Source organism: Polistes fuscatus, unplaced genomic scaffold, assembly GCF_010416935.1.
Source record: "Polistes fuscatus isolate 324 unplaced genomic scaffold, CU_Pfus_HIC Scaffold12, whole genome shotgun sequence".
Lineage (NCBI taxonomy): Eukaryota > Metazoa > Arthropoda > Insecta > Hymenoptera > Vespidae > Polistes > Polistes fuscatus.
In genome coordinates, this window is record NW_025113020.1 from 6825261 (window position 1) to 6847491 (window position 22231).

Below are 22231 nucleotides of genomic sequence, written 5' to 3' on the forward strand. Positions count from 1 at the left end.
CGGTACCTAAAAAAGGAAAAAAAAGATTACATTAGTATAACATAAAGAAAATCAAAATATGAGTGTATGTGTACGAGCTACCTATACTTATGCATATATGATTGTATGTGTGTGTATGTGACAGGAATCGAATTTAATACGAAATACGATCTTTGAATACATAATTATGAAAAATAATTAATTAGAGCATCATTAAGATGGTAGTAATTATCGATACCATGAAAAAAGCTGGAAATTAGAAGAAATATTGTTAAGTAACATTGGTAGATTGGCGGGACGTCGAGATATATCGATGTTACATTCTCATAGATATCTATCGAACTTTTCGATATTTCGTTTTGAAAACACTCACGTATGAAAATCTTGTGTGTAGCTATCGTTTGATATAATAGGAAGGTGTAAAATACTTTTCAATTACCTGAGTTAAACGAGATGACAGGTATACAAAATGGTGGTCGTCGCTGTGACGTAGCCGCAAAGAAACGAAGCGACATCTGAGACGACATCATGGCTGCTTAGAATGTTACATTTTTTCCATCTATCATAGAAAAATATCGAATAGTTAAAAATAGGATATAGGAACATAAAAATTGTCGAAATATATACTTATTAATCCAAACAATCAAAATTGAACATTATAAGTCGATATCCATAGAAATGATGCCGTAAAACAAGATATATATATCATTGCGTAGAAAAATGCATACCAATGTACATGGAATTTTTTTCTACGCAAATATTCTTTATCCTCGACATTATCGTAATCTTTCGATTATATCATTTGGAAGTCATTTGCTAGAAGAATCTATTAGTATATAGGAAGATTATTTACGTTAGAAAATATTTTTTAATTACCTGAGATTAACGGGACGACGTAGCATCCGTCCGATCTCCAGCACCGACGCCGCGAAAAGAAAGAAGAATGATCAGCAAAGAGCCCTGATTGGCTGATAATTATTGCAGAGATAAGTGACCAATCAGAAATTCCCAATTATCATATAGAAATTCACGCACACAAGCTTCCTTGTCACACGTACGTAACTCGGCTTTCTTCATGACCACGCTAGTCAAGCTAGACATGATAATTTATTTATTAAATAAATAAAAAATTTATTCTATTTTACTATTTAATGTACACGTATCTTGTTAATATTTAAAAAAAAACGAAAAGAATAAAGACAATATGCACTATAAACCTTATCACACCGCACAGAAGAACATACATAATTTATTTATTACATCAATTAAATATAAATTTTATGAATTATTATAATTATTTAATTATTAATCCAATTAATAATTATTGTTATCCAATTTATTTTTCTATTAAGTGTATAACGTTCCTTGGTAATATTAAAAAAATAACGAGTAAGATAAAGACAATATACACTAAAAACTTAATCACATTGCAACGTTTTGATATAAACATTCCTTCAATTTTTATGTAATTGTCTAAACTAATATACATTTGTTTTAACATCCCTGTACAATGATGACTTTGTATAATAAGATTTTCTTCCAGAAAAATATTACATTAAAATCATTTTATATTCAAAGTATGTTAACAAGTATGTAATGTTTAAACCAGTACATATGTGTTTAAACAATATGAAATATGAAGAGATTGCATTAGAATATTAAAATAATTGTTAAATAATCGATAGGAATGTCTATTGTTGTCTAAAAGCTAGGAATATACGATCTATGTACCGTCCCCTTCGAAATCCACCGTTGAAATGAGCTCTTGTCCTCTATGAAAGTACTTTTATTAAACGTTGTTTATCTGACTTTCCTAACGTTGCGCATGTGTATAAAGGGTGTCATACATCTAATACATAATCTTTAAGATTGTAACGTTCTTATTTTAGTATTCTTTTAATTTTTGTGTAATTATTTTAGTGCTCCTGCGCAGTGAGGACTTCGAGGGTCAAATTTAGCTGCAATATAAGAAAAGTGCATTAGTGCATTAAAATAATTGTTAATGTATACGTAATGTACACGTATATGGAAATGAAAAAAGAAAGTACATTTCTCTAAACAATTATACAACCAATATATTAAAACAATTAATAAACAATATACTAATGGAAAATATGAATTATTAAAGTTTACCATTATGATAGAAGAAAGCTGAGGTGTTGTCTCATTTAAATACCAAAAAAATTGCCAGGATTCATTTTAAAATCTTGTTAACTCTTCTTTTATATATATACTTGATACACAAAACAATAAGAAAGCCTAATAGATGCTGTGCTTTTCCAAATCTTCAAATACTTGCAAGTCTGAAAATCATAAGATTCTATTAGTAAAGTATCAAGCAAACTGAAGGAGCTATATATGTATATGTATGATATTTGTATAAGATGTCACTCTCTCTTTCTCTTTCCCCTTATCATACTTTTTATATTACTATTCTTTATGTTATAAAAGAAAAGAGATAAACTTACCACAACTAATGTCAATATAAAAAAGTAAACACAATTATTATTTAGATAGAAAAGTAAACACAATTAGACTGACAATGAGTATATGTATTCATGCTGTATTCTACCTATGTTTGGAAACCTAAAAAAAAATATAAAGTAATATAGCATTGGTATAATATAAAGAAAATTAAATGTATGAGTTTTTTGTATACTTGTAAAACGTTGTTAATATTTAAAAAATAACGTGTAAAATAAAGACAATATACACTAAAAACTTTGTCACATTGTACAGAAGAACACAATCGTATAGAAAAGAAACCTCGTTGCAGATATTTTTAAAACAATTGACATCGCATGTCAGAGGAAAACACATTTTTATAGAGATGAAACATCGTTATAGAAATCTTTAAAACAATTGACATAAGGCACTGTAGAAATCCTTAAAGAATTAAAATAAATTGAAAGAAAACAATTGACATCTCTCATGCCAACTATGAAAGTATAAATTCCCATATTCTGTATCGATATGGAAAAATTCTTGTTATTTTAATTCTTTAAGGATGGTTACAGTGCTTTATGTCATTTGTTTTAAAGATTTCTATAACGCGGTTTCTTTTCTATACAATTGTGTTCTTCTGTGCGGATTTTATTGTATAACCTCTTTATTTTATTCCTTATTTTTTAAATATTATCAAGAAACGTGTACACCTAATAGAAAAATAAATTAGATAAAAATAATTATTAATTGGATTAATAATTAGATAATTATAATTGATAATAAAATTGATATTTAATTGATGTAATAAATAAATTATGTATGTTCTTCTGTGCGGTGTGATAAGGTTTATAGTGCATATTGTCTTTATTCTTTTCGTTTTTTTTTAAATATTAACAAGATACGTGTACATTAAATAGTAAAATAGAATAAATTTTTTATTTATTTAATAAATAAATTATCATGTCTAGCTTGACTAGCGTGGTCATGAAGAAAGCCGAGTTACGTACGTGTGACAAGGAAGCTTGTGTGCGTGAATTTCTATATGATAATTGGGAATTTCTGATTGGTCACTTATCTCTGCAATAATTATCAGCCAATCAGGGCTCTTTGCTGATCATTCTTCTTTCTTTTCGCGGCGTCGGTGCTGGAGATCGGACGGATGCTACGTCGTCCCGTTAATCTCAGGTAATTAAAAAATATTTTCTAACGTAAATAATCTTCCTATATACTAATAGATTCTTCTAGCAAATGACTTCCAAATGATATAATCGAAAGATTACGATAATGTCGAGGATAAAGAATATTTGCGTAGAAAAAAATTCCATGTACATTGGTATGCATTTTTCTACGCAATGATATATATATCTTGTTTTACGGCATCATTTCTATGGATATCGACTTATAATGTTCAATTTTGATTGTTTGGATTAATAAAGTATATATTTCGACAATTTTTATGTTCCTATATCCTATTTTTAACTATTCGATATTTTTCTATGATAGATGGAAAAAATGTAACATTCTAAAGCAGCCATGATGTCGTCTCAGATGTCGCTTCGTTTCTTTGCGGCTACGTCACAGCGACGACCACCATTTTGTATACCTGTCATCTCGTTTAACTCAGGTAATTGAAAAGTATTTTACACCTTCCTATTATATATCAAACGATAGCTACACACAAGATTTTCATACGTGAGTGTTTTCAAAACGAAATATCGAAAAGTTCGATAGATATCTATGAGAATGTAACATCGATATATCTCGACGTCCCGCCAATCTCACCAATGTTACTTAACAATATTTCTTCTAATTTCCAGCTTTTTTCATGGTATCGATAATTACTACCATCTTTAATGATGCTCTAATTAATTATTTTTCATAATTATGTATTCAAAGATCGTATTTCGTATTGAATTCGATTCCTGTCACATACACACACATACAATCATATATGCATAAGTATAGATAGCTCGTACACATACACTCATATATTTGATTTTCTTTATGTTATACTAATGTAATCTTTTTTTTTCCTTTTTTAGGTACCGAGCATTAGGAGAGTCCAGCAGAATACATATACTCAGTCTAACAATTGTGTTTACTCTTTTTTATCTTCATATTCATCGAGGTGAGCGTTATTCTTTTTTTTAAACCATAAAAGAGTGAGTACGAAAGTGAGAGAGAGAGAGAGAGAGAGAGAGAAAATAAAAAAACAAAATATTCTATCTACGGGCAATAACGAATGTGTACGTATGTTCCAGAAATTTCTCGAAGTGAGACAGAAGAAACGAAGGCAGCCGAAAACAAAACGAAGACAGCCGAACGTTCGACAAGAAGGACGCGGTTACGTGTTCATTCCTGATCAGTCCTTCAACGAGCTAAGATCTAACTAACGTGACGTTTAAACTATTATATATATATAACGTTATCGATTTTTATTAACAATTTTTACTGATATTACATACTTTATATGTAATTTTATACAAGTAGTGAGATAAAGGCAATTAATATTGCTTGAATTTATATTGATTCTTTATGATAAAATATCTTTAAAAGTGTGCAATGCCTTCAGGAATGATTCACAGGATATATTGTTCTATAATCTTTTTAGTATGTTTCAGCTTTTCAGAGTTTTATTTAATTTTATTTTATTCATCGTCATCCTAAGGGTAGGATACCCATCCTGCAGTCATCAATGAAGACTAAAAGTAAGTATATTTTCCTATTAAACGTTTCTATGATAACTTTAATGGTTTTTTATTACGACGATGATATTAATTGTTCTTTTTCTTTTTCTGTTTCAGAACATCATTGCAATCGAGCGCGTAGGCAATGAGGTACTCGTGTGTTGCATCGTAAAAATAAAATACAAAAGAATCGGAAAGTAAAGTCAGTGTTGATCGTCGCATGTTAAAGTTTCGTTTGCTCGGTTAAGAAACTCCGTTAGTTTCTTTTATTCGGTTTAAACGTGTGCTCATCGTCATCCTAAGGGTAGGATACCCATCGTGCATTCATCAATGAAGAATAAACGTAAGTCAATTTTTATTTTAAACACTTTCTCAATAATTATAATAATTTTTTTACTTACAACAATGATATTTATAATTTTGTTTTTATTTCTGTTTCAGAACATCATGGGAATATATCAGTGTTGGAAGTGTTAGTGAATTGTGTTTGTGAAGTGTTGCAAGTGTTCGTGCATTGCATCGTGCGCGAAGCAATATACGGGAGTGTTGTATCGTTAAATATAATTAAAATCACGGATTAGAAGCACGTTCGTTCGTTAATTTCAATTCCGTCGCGTTCGCGAACAATTTTTGAAATATATATATTAAATTAACTGCGACCAAGGCAGTAATTGCATTAGAGTTTGTTCGAGTAAAGTTGTATTTTTATCTTTAAACAGTCGCACAGACTGTTCGCGTATTAGAATCGGTGCATCAATGAAGATTTTTCTACTTGCATTGACTGTGTGCAAAGCAGTCTTTGAATTAGTTGTGTAGAATCAGTGATCGGGCGTATAGTAAATTAAAATCACTCGCGAATTAGAATCAGTGTTGTTCGACGTATAATAAAATTTCGGTTTCGCGATAAGAAACTCATCTATAGTTTCTTATTTTCGTTTATACCGCGTTTTTAGATTCACGCGAGGTGCATCGCCATGGTGCAATTGAATTTCATCCCATTGGAATGCATTGTAAGTATCTATTTTTATTTACATTTTATTCGATTTTATTTATATGATTTTGGATTATATTGCAAATAACTTATCGTTTTGTTCTATTTTATTTTACAGATATGACGACGGACTTTCTACCTTATCAAAGATGTGGAATGAATTCTTCGATGGATCTTCGATGGATCTTCGATGGATCTTCGATGGATCTTCGATGGATCTTCGATGGATCTTCGATGGATCTTCGATGGATCTTCGGTGGATCTTCGATGGATCTTCGATGGATCTTCGATGGATCTTCGATACTCGCATTCTACAATACTTGCTGCGAAGTAGGAGTGTTTTGGAGCCATCGTAGAACTTCTTATTCCGTGAGTTAAAATTTAAAGTCCCTCCGGTGCTCAATCATGTCGAGGATGAAAGGTCCTAATCGGCACGAGTTACTGGTTGTAATTATTTAAATAAATTAGTGACGAGCACATGAGTAATTCCTTTCTAGGAGTTACTCATGAAAATTGTATATTATATTGTATATTGTATTGTATATTTTATATTAGTTCAGGATAGGTTTTCTTGTCTCATCGGTTAAATTCATTTAATTAACAGTGCAATCAATTAATGCACTTTCTTTTTTATTACGTGTTTTGTTCGTGGTTAGTAGTGGCGAAACCGAGCATTAATTTACTCGTTTTCGTCCAGAAAAGCATGTGATAAATGTCTTACATGCATTGCTTCGTACTTAGTTTATCTAATCTCGATTAATTTCGATATATCGATACTTCGATATTACAAATAAATGAGCAAGAAAACAAACACATTCGCGACGGATAGATTCTAGCAATTAAGTGGTGGCTCAAAGCCCAGTTCTTTTATTAGAACAGCCAACTTAATGAAAGGAGTCGTCCGAGGTTTTTAAATATATTAAAATATATTAAAAGATATTAAAAGATATTAAAAGTTAATATTTATCAAATAAATTGTAGAGTCCTTAGCCGCTTAGATAAATTTCTATAAAAATGTATTTATGTCTTATGTATATATGTGTTTTTAATCATATTTTTTAGATCAGGATTTTCAGCTTCTAATATACTAATCTCCCGTTTCTCCCCCCTATACTTTCTGCGTTCTCATCTATGCCTGTGCCCAGGTGCTACTCGTATAGGTGAGAAACGGTTAGTATAGGTTTAGTTTTAAGTTTTTTCCCCTATTGGCGGCTGTCATTGTGCTAGTGATTGCACGGTGTACGTTGCACCTGTGTGTGCGTTTAGGTGTGTGCATTGTACATCGTTTCGCGACACGTAATACCACGCTTATTATTTTTTAAAGTTATTGAATAAAAATAACTCGTAGATTCACGTGTACGATACGAACTTTTTTTTTTTTTTAACAATCGTTTTGCATAGTAGAGTTACCGCATTTATTTGTGGAAACTTTGATATACTCGTATATTACTAGTATGCATATATACTAGTGTATACTTGTATTTTTGCTTTAGTTTTTTCTGCAATAATCACTAGCCTTGGCAGACGATTACAGCAATCAGTACGTATACCCTTTAGCATATAAGTTTAGAAAACGTGGTTGAACTAGGGTGTCGGAGGTGCCCCGGGGCATGCTCTCTAGTTTAGGCTTTTGCACCCTGGTGGTATGTGAGAGAATCGTGGAGTGATTGGGTGGGTACGTATGTGTATTTGTTCTTTTTAAATACGGGTAATTGGCAGACAGGTAGCATACTTCTTTGAGCGAATGTCAAAACTTTAATTTTAAGTAGGTAGGACCCAGGAAAGGCACTAGGCTTACTTTCACTCCGGAGTGGAAATTCCGCCTCCTGGTTTATACAGAATTGTTGCAAAATTTTATCATCTCATTCTATTATGCTTGTTTTGTAAATTTATTTTGTGACTCTTCTGTAATATTGAGTATGTATCATAATTTATAGAGGCATTTGCAACCACTTGGAAGATCCATTTCTTTTTCGATTCTATCTCGAACGAGATAGAGTCGAATCAAATTGGCAAAGCCTTTGATGAATTTGATACTTAGTTTTAAGTATTATGAGATTAGCACTTCGCACAATAGCGATTTTCTCTTATAATGAAAAATATTTGTAATATAGTTTAATATAACAAACGAATGAAATGAAAATATTGCAAGAAAATGCATTACATTTGTTGCATTATTAAATTTCAATTGAATTTTGTTATTTGATATTAAAAGTGCGACGTGTTATTAGGTCATCGATTGTAATTATCTGCTTGGACGTTAGATTAAATGTGCTCGTGTAATATTATGCAATGAACTCTAAGTTCATCCATGGTTATACGAGCTTGAATATAATTAACATTAAATTTAAATTAATTTTTTCATAATTCCATATTAGAAAGAATCATAAACGAAATAAAAGTTAATTTGCAAAAAAAGATATGAGGTATCTTATCTTTCTTGCACGTTGAAAATTTCCAATGCAGTTTTCAGGGATGAAGAAAGAAGAGGCTTAGGCCGAAGAGGCCCCCACTTAATTGTGGCTGAAGAGGGCAACTACATAGACTATTCAGTTGTTTTCAAAGGTTCAACGACAAGTTAGAACCTTTCGAGAATAGCTTTCTAGTCATATTTTATATTTTATTATATTACATTCTTGCTCGTCATTAATTTGTAGTTGTAATTGGAGATGATGGACCATTCCATCTCCTTGGCACATCAAATCTGTGTGCCATATCGTCCAAAAGATGCGTATGTGTTTAGTTAGAGTCAGAAATATTACAATTTTTGTATTATTAAATTTTAAAGTTTAAATAACGTTCGGTAAATATTACAGTAATTTCTCTTTTCTTGTTTCGTTTTTAAAATTTTTTATTGTGATCGTTTTTTATTAAATTTGCACAATTTTTCTTTTCTCTATAAGTATTTCATAATAATTATTAGATATTATTTTTTTTAGTAACTTGATATTTGTACTTTCTTTTTTTTTTTTTTTTTTGTATATATTTTATGTAAATGTAAAATCACGCGTTTAAATTTAATTTCATTGCAACGGGTGATAGAGATTTTTGGTACAATTAAATATAGAATTCAATTGAAAAATGCATCTGCGAATGGGACGACTTATATGTCAGGCTATTTTATCACTTGATTCTATCATTAATATAGTCTTCTTTTTGTTACAGGGGATCATCGTGGGATTTAACATGAAACCTTTTTGATTTTCTTCGTTTTGAGCTGCTCAAATTTCTGCCTTTTAAAATATATGTATAAGTGCATTTCTGAAGGCACACATATGAACACTAAATATAAAATATAATTATTTTAAATTCTATAACAAATATATCATTAAATATTTGTAGAAATGTACCAAGGTAAAAATAGATTGTAAAGGGTTTCGTTTAGAACCTTTGTTTCTTTAAAAGGATTAACATGACTATATCTTTAATATAATTAACATAATCGTAATACCTTTAAAAATTAATTTAATATACGTGATTTATTTTTTTTTAGGCAGTTTTCTACATAAGTAATTCGTTTAAAATTATTAATCGCAAACTTATTGGTGTGTAATAATTACAGTAAAAAAATTCCAAACTTCCAATTACATTAATCTTTCTTTTCGTCTTACGTTCAGATGTTCATTAAATACATCTATATCTATACATAAATTCAATGAGAAAAATCTTATCATGCAAAATGGGAATGAAGAATATGGAATACCAGTTAGGAAGTTAATTATATAATTTCCAACATTACATAACAGTCAGGGATTTAATTTCTTATATACTACTTCTCGTAAAGCTTTAAAATACCCCATCGCATTTTGTCTTTCGAGAATGATCTAAAAATTATTTCCTTATTTATTTTGACACATTTATGTACATCGATGATATTTTCATTTCTAATTTAAAAATTTTGATACTCGATTGATTTCAGATTTAATCACATAATAAACTTAGTTCTTAATTGTGCAGTTATCTCTTCTCTTTATCTTATTTGTTTGCTTTTTCTAATATTATAATCTAATAGAAAATTATATTTTGAAACAAGAAACTTAAATAATACTAATATATATATATTACACATATAAATTACATACGTGTATTATATATATATATGTAAGGTATTCATATACTTTACTGTGTTCGTTACATATAATACATAAAATAACTATATATAATATAGATAAAAATTATTATATTAATTTAAGTATTTCTTTTTCCTTATTAAAAATATATTTTAAAAAAATGTATTTCCTATGTTATATAATTAAAAAATAAAACAAACAAAAAAGATCTCTTACAATAATTCATAAAATATAACAAATCATACGTTTAATATCTTACTTTTAATACTTCCTAAATTAATTGGTCACCCATCATTTAACAATCAATAACATGAATGAAAAAATCGTTAAATTTATAAAGAAAAAGAAATTATATAATATCAAAGAACACATATTTTCTTAGATAGGGAGAGAGAGAAAGGGAAAATATTATTTTTCCTTTGATGGTTTTAGAGTAGAATAGAATATTAATATTCGTACACATTAATTAGCTGGAGAAATGACTATGTGTAATTTAAGTATGTCTTTGTTGGGCCCAACTAGGAATGGTGATACTGTGTTGTCAGTTATAGTACGTAGTCGAGGATTAAGTTCTTCAAATGGTAATAAATCGTCCAGATTGAGAACACGTTCTTTTGTACTAAATCTATGTATAATTTCAGTCACTCTTGCAATATGTTCAACTCCATCTTGGAGTCCATATATCAAAACACCTATCTTTACTCTCATATCTGTATCATCATTGACTGGTGGTTCCTTACAAGTTAAAGACAATCTAACAGAACGTTTGACATGTTCTGGCATTTCAACGGTACCTTGCCAAACAATAAGGAAAAACTTTTTAAACCAAACACCTTTGGGATAAATATCAACAACCCATTCGCATGCCTTGTCACCAGCATATTCTGCCAGACAGGAATGGCTGGAAAAGACAAGCGTCCTTGTATGATAAGAAGGTAATTCGTGAAAATTTTCTATCGTAAGCAAAGAACTACAAGTGTCGATGGTGTAAAGTCTCGGTTCGAATAACAAAGAACCATCTTCTTCATTCAAACAAACTTCTTTAACTCTATCTATTTGTCCAGAATGAAAAGACATTCCTATAGACATACGTTCAACAAAAAATTCTTTGTACTTTTTAGTTAAAGGTGATAATAGTAATTCCGCCAATTGTCTAGGTGACATCATAGGAAATCTAACCAGGGACATAACAGCAACTACCAACTGTTTCAACGTCGCTTCTAAATCATCCGGCGACAATTGATTTTTTAATCTGTTAGCCTGATGAACTAACCACGATTCCAGGCACTTATAAAGTGTCATCTCATCCTTTATAACTAAACTACTTTGATGTAACATCGACACTAAAATATCAAGATCAAAGTTCCCAAAGTCCGACGTTTTGGCGACTAATTCTAAATTCCATTTAATAAAATTTTGACATGACTGCGTAATATCCTGATGACCACAATTAGAAGTATATTGTAACCATGATACCAATGTGCCATGTATTGCAGCCAAAGCGATATGATCTTGCATGTAGTCAAGGCACAACGATATTAAATCTTTAACATTATACTTATCTGCTAACGATAAGATTGGGAGAACTACTCCATGATTAATTCTTATCTGACCGGTATATAAGTATCGCAAAAATTCACTAAATATAGGTGCACATTGAGGAGTTTCTTGCAACGTTACTCTACTTTCTTGAGATTCACTCCATTGCGGACTCATTAACATTACCTACAATTTAAACAAATTGATTAATGCCATTGTATTGTAAATTATAATTTACTCCTTGTACTATGATTTAATGCATGAAGCTGCGTGATATAATTGATGCTATCATTTCTCGTTTCTTACATTTAGATTGTACAATTTACCATGAATAGGATTTGCGTTCGAGTCATAAAATATATCATAAAATTCATGCATTATTATAGTGCAAGGGGTTGATAAAAATAAATGATATATTTACTTGGAAAACATCACTAGAAGCACAAAGAATAAGACGATGTGCCGGGTATTCTACTCCATCAACGACCAAACAGATATCATTCATAAGACGTTCCGCATATAACGTTGCTATTTTTAATAAAACTGTTTTTGAATTATCCACCTAATAAAATACACATAATATAACAAATATAAATTAGAAAAAATAATAATAAATATAAGATTAATGAAAATATTTATTGACCTCAATAGAATCGGAACCTACAGATTCATCTTTAATCTCACTAATAGTGAGACCATCGTTATCTTTATTGGAATCCATATTTGAAGAACCTGTCATCCACCTAAATGTACTGCGTAACATCTGCACATGTCTCCTCACTGTTATTTAGTTTTCGCTATTCTTTTTACACCGTATAAAATTTAATAATTAATGATACATTACTTTTTGTTCATGTGATTTATTCACGTTATTTGACTGCATCTAAATTTCAAGATTATATGTTTTAATTATAAAAAAAAAAAAACTTGAAATCCGTTTAACATATCTTTAAAAGTTGAATTAATATAAATTTTCAAACTCACTGTTTCTCAATTTTAAACCATTATATCAATGTTTCTTTTTGTTAATTTTTTCAAACAGTTTTTTAGGTTTTAAATTTTGTTATTTTTCAATAATTATTTTTTTGTCTTACTAATATTGTTATTTGAATAATTTAATAATTATTACAACATTATTAGTTACTAACAAAAATGACAATTATTTTTAAAAGGTCTTATCAGATTTGTTACGTCTCTTTGTGATGATAATTCAGATAATACATTGGATAGAACAGCTGTGCCATCTACAATCAAATCTTATCATTTGATTGGCGCATTGATAGTTATCAACGATTGGAAATTTAATCACCTGATTGGTGCATTGGTAATTAATGAATGACTGCAATACTAATCATCTGATTGGTGCATTAGTAATTAATGAATGATTGCAAGTCTAATCATCTGATTGGTGCATTGGTAATTAGTAAAACAGCAACGCCATCTATACTAAATTTCAATTTATGTTGTCTATAGAGCGAACATTTTTGAATTATTTAAGTTTTTAACTGCAATTTGTAAAAATATGTACAGAAAAATAATCAAATAATAAAATATTACATTTAAAGTGCGCATATATATATATTATAGTGTTAATATGTTTATATGATTATTATGAAAATGTTGTGTTCATAGTTTTAGTTATAAAACAGTTATAAAATGGCTTTGTGGAATAAGGTTTTGTCAGGTTTTGATACAGAAGATGAGACTATTAATTTTGGAAAAAGACAAGTTGTAGAAAGTAAAACATCCATTTATGAAACTGTCACACTTGCATCCATTCAAACGGATGGAGAGGTAAACGAAATTTAAAACATTTTTATTAATTTTTTTACAAAGATTCTTTAACAAATAATATTATTAATTTTATTTTTTTTTTATTAGATCCAAAATGAACCAACTATTCAAGTTTTTCTTCAGTATACTCGACTGTGTGTAGTGGTAGATAAATCTATTACAATATTCGAAGACGAAACATGTCAAAACATATTACTAAATATTGCTTTTGATTTTTTAATAACATCTTGTTGTATATCAAAAAATGAAGAATTTTTATACGTCTTATTAGAAAATGGAATGCTTTTTTGTTTACACTTAATAGAAGAGGCTAGAATTCTTTTTTCTATGTGAGTAAAACAATTATCGTATAAAATATTAGTTTACACTTTAATCATACAATTATTGATATTAGTTTAATTATTTTTCTTATTCTTTTTTAGAAATGCATTTCGTATTACGAACAATCATTTGGATATTATGAAAATATTATTAGATGAAAATGATAACGATTCAATGCAAGTTATTCTCGTTAATAGAAGAGGCGTTATTCATAGGTATTGTAATGAAAGATCTAATAATTATAATTTCTCTTTAACTCCTTGTGTTCTATGATTTAACATGCTAAGATACTTGCTGTATTCTTTGCTATACTTTGTTTTGCTTTTTACACATTTGACTTGTAAGATTTATTATAAATAAGACTCATATTTATTATTTTTGAATTGTCTCATATAAATTCAAACACATTTCAGAATTACTTTCCCTCCTACCGAAGAATTAACTAACAATGTAATTGATTACGAAAATATAGAGTCACAGAAAACATTTGAAAAAAGTTTACAAGTTGAAATAGAATTTGCTGGAACCGATCAGCACGAGGTAATATAAAAAAAATCTAATCGATGTGATAGAGCGTTGACTAATAATATGTTAACATCTTCTTAATTTTTTAGAGATTTTCTGCGGTAGCCGTTTCATCAGATATTTCAAATTTTATTTTCATAGGAAAAGATACATGCTTTACTTGGCCAAGTGAAAATTCTTGCAATTTGACTACTTTGTCATTTAGTTATAAAAAAATTCAAATTCTTAAAAAGCTCAAGTAAGTCTTAACTAAGTTTTTGCAAACGTCTCGATATTATTTTCTATTTATTATAATTATTTTCTAATATTCTTTACATTTTTTTATATATATTCCAGTGCAATGTTATGTTTATGTACAGATAACTTTATGAGGATAGTTTGTACTAAAACATTAATCGGTAAACAAATTTACAAAGAAAAAGTATCAGATTTTATGTTAATTATTGACGAAAGCGACAATTATTCGGAAATTTTACTTTTATTAGAAAATGAAAATAAGGATGCATTAACTTTACGTTTGGTTTCTTTCCCTGGTAAATGATTTCTTGTTTTTTTTTCTTTTTTATCCTTAAAGAAACATTCCAGACTTGGAATAATTTAAACGTGCATTGTAACATTTCAGATCTTGAAGAAAAGTTTGAAATAATAAATGTACCTTCGACTACAGCTTTAGTAAACACTTTGAATTCATCTATCAGATCGATATTATTCATAGAAAGAATAACCAATGGCAAATACACAGATACGATTAGAATAAAAAGTATAGTAGAAAGTGCGCCAAGCCTCTGTTTGGAAAGATTATTAAAGAGAAGACAATTCGAAGAGGCTGAGAGTTTTGCTAAAAGGTTCAATCTAACTTTGGAAAGTATTCATATTTCTAAAGCGATGTTATTGGTAGAACAACTTAATCCTTGGGCTAAAAAAACATCGGAGCAAATTAATTTAGATGTGTTGATAAATACATTAAATCAAATAAATGATTTGCAATTTATTATTACATGTTGCACGAATGCTCTTATGATAGATTACAAGCAGATGAAAAAATTACTTTTATACGCGAGACAAAGAATTGTCGATAATAACAAGGTAATCTTTGAAATCTTTATAAAATAAATAATTTATTGTAATTTTAATATTAATTATGTTATACTTGTAGGATAATATGAACATGATACAAAACGAGCAGTTAAATCTTCTTAAATCTATAAATACCGCTGTTCATAAATTAGAAACTTTTGAAATACTTTACGAAACTTTAATAACTAACGAATATACCTTGGATCAAACTTTAAACGAATGGATACGCTTTTCGCGAGCTGACTTGTTTGAAGAATGTAAAATTCGTTTGAGTAAGGTAAGCTAAAAGTTATTTTCATATTTTCTTATACTTGAAAAATAATATGTTTATTTATTTATAGGGAGAACTTGAAGCTGCAGCTTTAATTTGGTCCAGACATTTGCCAGACATAGAAAAGAATTTATCGATTCAAACAGTACGAAATATTCTTAGAATAATTCCAGATAAAATTTCTCTAAACGTTTTATGGGCATGGCTATCAAATTTTATGCCTTCTCTATTATCGTTATTACCTGCATCGATAGATGATATGATTACTTGGGGTTGTCAAAAAATAATATCTTTGGAAAATTTTCAATCCGAACAATGGCCTCAAATAGGCATCGATTTTGCTACTAAATTTTTAGCTCTGTTAAAATTCGATAAAAATCCACCTCTATATTTTTATAAAGAAAATATTAATGAAAGCTCAAAATTCAAATTGTTTATGCATATCGTTCAGAGTCTATACGATTTAAAATTATTGAAAATTGATTATAGGTAAGTTATCGTTATAACAAAATTTCAAAAGAATTAAATAAATAGAATTAAAATATTGTTTACAGAATAAAGGTGCCTATCAATTCTTACATCGGTGATCCGATAGACGTAATACATTTGTTATTGAATAAAATACCAATCGAAGGTATTCAAGAATTCATAAACAAATTTTTAAAACAGTATATGCTTAATCATTCTTTAGAAAATGATGTAGTATTTTCTTCGTATATCCAAGTAAGTAATATTATATATATATTATTTAAATATTTAATCATAATATTTCAATGTTATAGAAACTTATATATAATTCAAAAGATTGGTGGTCATGGGAAGAAGCTCAATGGGAAAGAAGAGTCGCTGTTGTTATCCCTTTCGTACATGATATTGAGGTAAACTAATTAATAATTATAAATAATAATTATAGAAAAAATTAAAATAAAATTATATTTTATAGAATCGGCTTAAGATAACATTAGAGATATTAAAAAAAGCACCCATTCCATGGAGTCAGACTATATCACAATTAGCAGAAATAAGTACAAAGTTTGAACATCCTTTATCGACAAAAATTAAAATTGAACGAGATTATGTACCAATAAAATTTATATTGAAGAAGTATGGCTATGCGAACATTGGTATTAACGATGTTAGTATATAATATTATTTATTATAGTATAAAAAACTGCAAGTGTATTTTATAATTTCAATTATGTGTTTTAGAAATTAATATTTTATATTATCAAACAAAATCATAAAGAAATGATAAACGATTTATACGAATTAACTAAGAATAATGTGTTATTAAGGAAAAACGCATTATCGTCTTGTATTAATTATTATTTAACTCGAGGGTGAGTGAATTAAATTATTATTAAAATTAATTGATTAATTCATTTTTATATTTTTTCGATATTAAAGTATTTAATCGTGTTACAGAAATTTTGATATACCATTTCAAATTTTAAACAATTTGGAAGATGATATTGTCCTTTATTGCTGTGAGAGAATCGTTAATTATATCGTTTCTAGTTTTACTTTAAAGGTATCAATATCTAAGAATTAATATTATTGTTAAATCCTTATACTGTGATTTAACCCATGAAGCATGTGTTCCTTCGCTAATTTTTAATAAAATTTATTTTTAGGATGTTCCTGAATCTATAGAAAATTACTTTGAATGTTTAAGTTGGATCGATGCAAAATTACAAGAAATGTTAATGGAATCTAAAATTAAACGATACTATTACCAAGGCTTCGCAAAAAGAATTGATGCAGTTAAAGATTTATATCGAATTAAAAAAGAGTTCAATATTATTGTTCCGCTAGGTGAATTGTATATTGGAAAGGATAAAATATTACAGACTTGTATCGCCAATTTGAATCATGGTAAAAAATTATTTTATAAAATAATTTAGTAGTTCAGAAAATGAAGATACTCATGTATTAATATTGTTAATTTAGAAGTAAATGCGCAATCTTTATCTACTATGACCGCGTACAAAAAAGCTGTTAAACTTGGAGATATTTTGAAATTACCGAGACTGAAAGTTATCTCTGTACTATTAGAAAATACACAAAATCTTGACATATTAAAACATTTAACTGGGTAAGTTTATATAATATTATTTAGAACACAATAATTTATTATACATAAATATATCTTTTTTTATTATTTTATAGATTTGAAAAATCAAACGTTGACATAACAGCAAACGAGTGTAAATATGTGAAGGATGTATGTAGATTAACTTTAAACAATACAAAATTAAATGTAGAAACTGCAAAAATTATAAAAAGTTTATGCGCATGCGCATTAAACTATTGCACTGGATGTAAGTGTCTAAAAAGTATTGTATTTTATTGTTTGTTTTTTTAAAATAACACGCTAGCTTTTAATTGAATTGTTTTCGTTTTTGTTTTTATAGGTGAAATAGAATGTATACTTAAGTATCATAATTTGGCAGACTTATATTCGAAATCTTTAGCTACAAATAACACAAGTACTATAAATGAAAATCCTGAAAAGATACATAAATCGCAATTGAAATTACACACGATGTACAATGATCTTGTAATATCATTCGAACCGTTATTTTTTACCGTAATAAAAGATGTATTATCTATTGTTATAAAATATGCAAACTTCAAAATTATGCGTGAGTAATAATTTAAAGTATCAAAATGTTTTTATACGTTATGTATAATATATTAACAATTTTATATTATCTCGTATAGCGAACAAAATAAAAACAGTTAAAGAAGATATGATTAAAGAGCAGGTACTTTCAATTACAATTATTTATATATATTATATTATTTCTAATAAATTTAAACTTTGAAAAACTTTATGTTATTACATCCAGAAGACAATAGAAGAATTGCTGAGTGATTTGCTTATAAAAATGAGGAACATTATTACCATACATAAGGAATACGCGTTATTCAATATAGTTAAAACATTATACTTCAGTTTTTGTTTTTCGTTGAGAATCGAACAAAATATATTAAATAAACTAAAATCTGTGTTATCGCAGAGTATACAAAACTTATTGAAAAGAGTTGTAAATGCTCCTAAATTTGATTTACAACTGGGTTTGGCCTGTCTTTTTATGTTATCCGATGAAGAAGCATCTAAGTCGTAAGTATAATAATTATATAAAAAGTAGTTTTAAAAATAATAATACAAACATTAATTGTATTCTTTTAGATTAACGGATTTTGCAAAATATAGTACTGTTTCGATATTAGCCTACGAGTACTTTAGCTTACAACAAAATCAATCACAATTGGAATCAGTTAAATGGTTTAAAATGTTACATTATTGGGCACAAAGATTGACTGCTTATTCCATTGCATATAGAGGTTTATATAATTTCTTTTTTTTTTTTATAAGTATTAAATAAAATATAAATGTATAAATATCTACATTTATTTACAGAGATTTTTAGCAGCGACAACGACAAGAAAAGACAAATATTAACACGTTTAATGAATAACAATAATAAAAACATGATTCCTATTCTTCAAGATTTTTGTAAATCTTTTGGATTTGATGTAGACGATTGCTTGAAACTTTATCTAAAAATATTATTAAATACTTGGAACCCAACATTTAAAATTTCTTATTGCAATGGAGAAAGAGGTAAATATTAAAACATATTTATAATTAAAATAATTTTTTAAATGAAATATTTTATTTTCTGAATCTTTTTCATATACAACAATTCAACAGAATTACAAATTCCCGAAGAGGAGGTAAATAAATTAAGAGCAAAGTGTACTACCGTAGTAAACAAAATTATTGAGAAAAGTACATTCAAACAATACGCTAAGAGTATATTGCCGGAAGTAAGTTTTTACTATTACAAAATGATTAAATATTTAATATCTCTCCGTTCTGTGTCTCTTATGTTTATTTTCTTTTAACGCAGATTAATTTCTATCATTATGAAGCATTTATTATTTTATTGGACCTGGCAGAAATAGAAAGCAGTGAAACGAGAAATTATTTTTGTTTTTTAAAAAATTATACTAGATGCGGGTAAATAATAAAAGTTATAAAAATTAGTATAAACATATAGACACATACAGGTATTGAAAATTGTATTTTATTTTATTTTTCTAGACAACCTACGTTGGTAGAGCAGGAAGAATGGGTGCGTCTTAGTCCAGAATATAAATCGTTACCTGCTATTTCAGAATATAGGCTTCCTTTTTTACCCAAAATTGAGATTTGGAAACTAATAAGTAAGAAAGTTCTTGACTGCATTATATTTCAAATAATAAACTTATTAATTGTTTAGTATAATTTTATTTGTTTCTTTTTTTATTATAGCATCTGAATTAAATTTGAAGTCTTATGAAAAATGGTTGACTATCGTACCTATTATCAAATTAGAACCGCATATATTATGTACTGTAGCCATAAAGGAAGCAGTCATTCAAGAATGGGGACCTTTGAATAGCAGAAGAAAAACTATGGAATGGTCGATTTATCCTAAAAATAATATTTTCCTTCAAAACGTATTAAAGTGTATAGAACGAATGGGACCAGATGCGTTATATTATGCAACTGCTGCATTATATTACGTTGTTAATTACACACCTCCTGGTATATTTATAATTAATCATATTATTAATATATTATATGAATAATATATAATGTTAAATATTTTGAAAATAATAGGTGCTGATCAAGTAGCTGCGATAAAACAATGTTTTAAATTTGCTGAATTAGCAGTTAAACAATCGACGAATTTCGAAGAAGGTTTATTAGAAGTAAATATCTTTCTTTTTTATTTTTCTTTCTCTAAATTATAAATATATTTGTATAAGTATTATTGATTAATGTAATTCTTTCTTTATTGCAGAAAATTCAATTTAAATATGAAAGATTCACAGCTGAGCATATATTACGATCACACGGTTTGGGAAAAGAAAATTATATCTCTTTGATTTCGTATCCATGCGAGTTAGTTCATGCGTTATACATGGATGATAGTATACCATTACGATATCAAAGTGCAATAAATATTAGACCTGATATCAATTCAGCCGTTGATGCTTTAGGTCATCTATTTAATTTGAATTTAGTCAAACTGCGTTTCCAATTACTTCAAGAATGGTTACAACCAGATGCTATTGAACAAGTTGGATTCGATCAGAGTGTTACGGATGTACTTTTTACTTTAAATCGAGCAAACCTCAGTTTGAATTCTGAAACTAATTTATGCAGGTAGTAATATACATATTTATTTCAATAACATATTTAATTTCAATTAGAATAATTTTATCTATTTATTATTAATTTTTTTACAGAGCTTGTTACATGCTTCAACACGGAAATGTTGATTTGTCGATACATTTTCTAATAGACATTGGTTTTGGTGGAAATCCTGAAAATGATTATAATACTGAAATGCGATACAGAGCATTGGACATTTTGCAATCAATCACAGATCCAACGACTTTACAGGACTTAACAAAACGAGAAATATCAACTGTTAGGTATAACTCAATCGTATAGATAATACATTCATTCATATTTATTTTGATATATTTAAAAATGTATCATGATCTTTTACGTATCATTTTACAGACAATATACAAAAATTTTGAAATATGTAAGCAAATTGGAAACATTAGGATTAGGATACGATATAACCACGTTCGAAACAAGTTCTAAACACGAACTTGTACAAATGTTATTAAACACTCAATATCATTCTCGACAAGCTTTGACTTTAATTGCAGACATTTGTACGGATTACAATATAAATGACTGCGCTATTTGGGATAAATGTTTAATGGAAATGACTAGATTAGTCATGGTAAAAAAGATGTTGCATTTAATTATTATATCTATTTAATATTACAATAATCTATAATATCATTAAATGTTTATCCTTCAGGTAATTGAATTGATGGAAATTTTACCACGAATAAGTAGAACAAGTATCATTACAACATGTAAAGGATATAAATTGGCATGGCAAGTTGTTATAGTAGAACCATTCAGTAAAATGGATATAAAACCATCCTCGGAACAAATAGATGCTTGCATAACTGCATTCTGTCTTTTGTATTCGTGTCCTGTTACATACGAGCTAAAATTCAATGATATTTTAAATTATTGCTTTATAACTCAACAACCACATTTAGCAGTCGCTTTCTTACCATATTTAAGTACTGTCGATAAACAATTTGTTTTCACCCGTATCAAATCTTTCTCAAATGTGCAAAATATTATCGATGATTTGAATAATTTGTCGTCAAAGGGAATACTTGGAATTCCATATGTAAGTACAAATATCTAGATATTTGATTATTTAATCTAGTATAATAAGTTATATCTTTTTGCCAATTAACTATGTTGATTTTTATTTCTTTTTCAGTGTATTACAATATTAAAACAAAATTTAACGAAAGAGGTATCACAGTAGTAACATAATCGTTTATATTTTTTAAAATGTATATTTCTTCTTCTTTTTATTCATTTTTTTATTTAGGTATAACAAGAGAATGATACATTTAAATAACTTAT

General features: G+C 28.1%; 2 protein-coding genes across 4 annotated transcripts; one reads left to right on the plus strand and one right to left on the minus strand.

The window, feature by feature from the left end:
* Nucleotides 1-10416: 10416 nt before the first annotated feature.
* On the minus strand, nt 10417-13031 carry LOC122513389 (BTB/POZ domain-containing protein 17). 2 transcript variants are annotated; one of them, XM_043629717.1, is made up of 4 exons: nt 12696-13031; nt 12376-12594; nt 12133-12273; nt 10417-11897 (listed from the first exon to the last, which is right to left on the minus strand). In XM_043629717.1, the coding sequence occupies exons 2-4, from the start codon at nt 12472-12474 to the stop codon at nt 10635-10637; spliced, it is 1503 nt and encodes a 500-aa protein (XP_043485652.1). In that variant the 5' UTR covers nt 12475-12594; nt 12696-13031; the 3' UTR covers nt 10417-10634. The 2 variants fall into 2 exon arrangements, with proteins under 2 accessions (XP_043485652.1, XP_043485651.1); XM_043629716.1 differs by having other exon boundaries at nt 12355-12594; nt 12696-13030.
* Nucleotides 13032-13273: 242 nt separating this feature from the next.
* Nucleotides 13274-22202, plus strand: LOC122513390 (kinetochore-associated protein 1). 2 transcript variants are annotated; one of them, XM_043629718.1, is made up of 32 exons: nt 13274-13505; nt 13593-13834; nt 13928-14041; nt 14240-14366; nt 14441-14589; nt 14688-14884; nt 14974-15437; nt 15508-15705; nt 15770-16188; nt 16254-16422; nt 16482-16577; nt 16643-16834; nt 16909-17039; nt 17125-17230; nt 17334-17574; nt 17650-17794; nt 17869-18020; nt 18114-18344; nt 18424-18467; nt 18552-18826; nt 18896-19050; nt 19127-19330; nt 19421-19536; nt 19620-19729; nt 19814-19935; nt 20024-20299; nt 20375-20466; nt 20559-20923; nt 21007-21195; nt 21287-21518; nt 21600-21986; nt 22083-22202. In XM_043629718.1, the coding sequence occupies exons 1-32, from the start codon at nt 13368-13370 to the stop codon at nt 22128-22130; spliced, it is 6126 nt and encodes a 2041-aa protein (XP_043485653.1). In that variant the 5' UTR covers nt 13274-13367; the 3' UTR covers nt 22131-22202. The 2 variants fall into 2 exon arrangements, with proteins under 2 accessions (XP_043485653.1, XP_043485654.1); XM_043629719.1 differs by having other exon boundaries at nt 18555-18826.
* Nucleotides 22203-22231: the final 29 nt, after the last annotated feature.